This window comes from Rhagoletis pomonella, unplaced genomic scaffold, assembly GCF_013731165.1.
Source record: "Rhagoletis pomonella isolate Grant_MI unplaced genomic scaffold, Rhpom_1.0 Rhpom_scaffold_30660, whole genome shotgun sequence".
NCBI lineage: Eukaryota > Metazoa > Arthropoda > Insecta > Diptera > Tephritidae > Rhagoletis > Rhagoletis pomonella.
Window position 1 is genome coordinate 1 of NW_023489072.1, and position 1,103 is coordinate 1,103.

General features: G+C 46.9%; 1 protein-coding gene across 1 annotated transcript; it reads left to right on the forward strand.

Annotated features, from left to right (window-relative positions):
* Positions 1 to 6: 6 nt before the first annotated feature.
* Positions 7 to 1,103, forward strand: LOC118732855 (opsin Rh1-like; the record flags this gene model as incomplete). The annotated part of the gene is made up of 4 exons (XM_036461960.1): positions 7 to 287; positions 359 to 506; positions 582 to 859; positions 967 to 1,103. Coding segments are annotated over 4 exons (834 nt in total), but the record flags the coding sequence as incomplete, so codon positions are not given.

Sequence of the window (1,103 nt, forward strand, 5' to 3'; positions counted from 1 at the left end):
TCCGATTTCGGTATTATGATTACAAATACGCCAATGATGGGTATCAATTTGTACTTCGAGACCTGGGTCTTGGGACCGGCCATGTGCGATCTGTATGGCGGCTTGGGTTCGGCCTTTGGCTGCAGTTCCATTTGGTCGATGTGCATGATCTCGCTGGATCGTTATCAAGTCATTGTCAAGGGTGTAGCTGGTCGACCAATGACTATTAAATTGGCGCTAATGAAAATTGCCTTCATCTGGGCTATGGGCAGCATCTGGACATTGGCGCCGGTGTTCGGCTGGAGTCGGTGAGTGCGATAAACGAGTTAGGAAATAATTTAAATTGTATTTTTTCGCTTATTTCAACTTTTCGCTTTAGGTACGTGCCTGAGGGCAATCTGACTTCATGCGGCATTGATTATTTGGAGCGCGATTGGAATCCACGTTCATATCTGATCTTCTACACCATCTTTGTCTACTTTCTGCCGCTGTTCTTGATTTGCTATTCCTACTGGTTCATAATTGCTGTAAGTACTTAGTGCTGTTTCAAGACTGATTTGTAAATCTTTGAATACGCCCTTTTGCACGCATCCATTAACTAGGCTGTGTCAGCTCACGAGAAAGCCATGCGCGAACAGGCCAAGAAAATGAATGTAAAATCTCTGCGCTCTTCTGAGGATGCCGAAAAGAGTGCCGAGGGCAAATTGGCCAAGGTGGCGCTGGTCACCATCTCGTTGTGGTTCATGGCATGGACACCATACTCGGTGATCAACGGCATGGGCCTATTCGAATTCGAGGGCTTGACTCCACTGAATACCATCTGGGGTGCTTGCTTTGCCAAATCGGCTGCCTGCTACAATCCCATTGTCTACGGTATCAGGTGAATACTAGAATATGATAGAGGATTAATCCTTTCGGTCGAGAGATATATACTTTTGTATACGCAAATAACCCCCTCTCTCCCTCTCTTTCTTCACTCACAATTAGCCATCCTAAATACCGTTTGGCGCTGAAAGAGAAATGCCCATGCTGTGTGTTCGGCAAGGTCGACGATGGCAAGTCCAGCGATGCCCAATCGCAAGCCACCACCAACGAATCCGAGTCCAAGGCATAAGTGGTTGGAG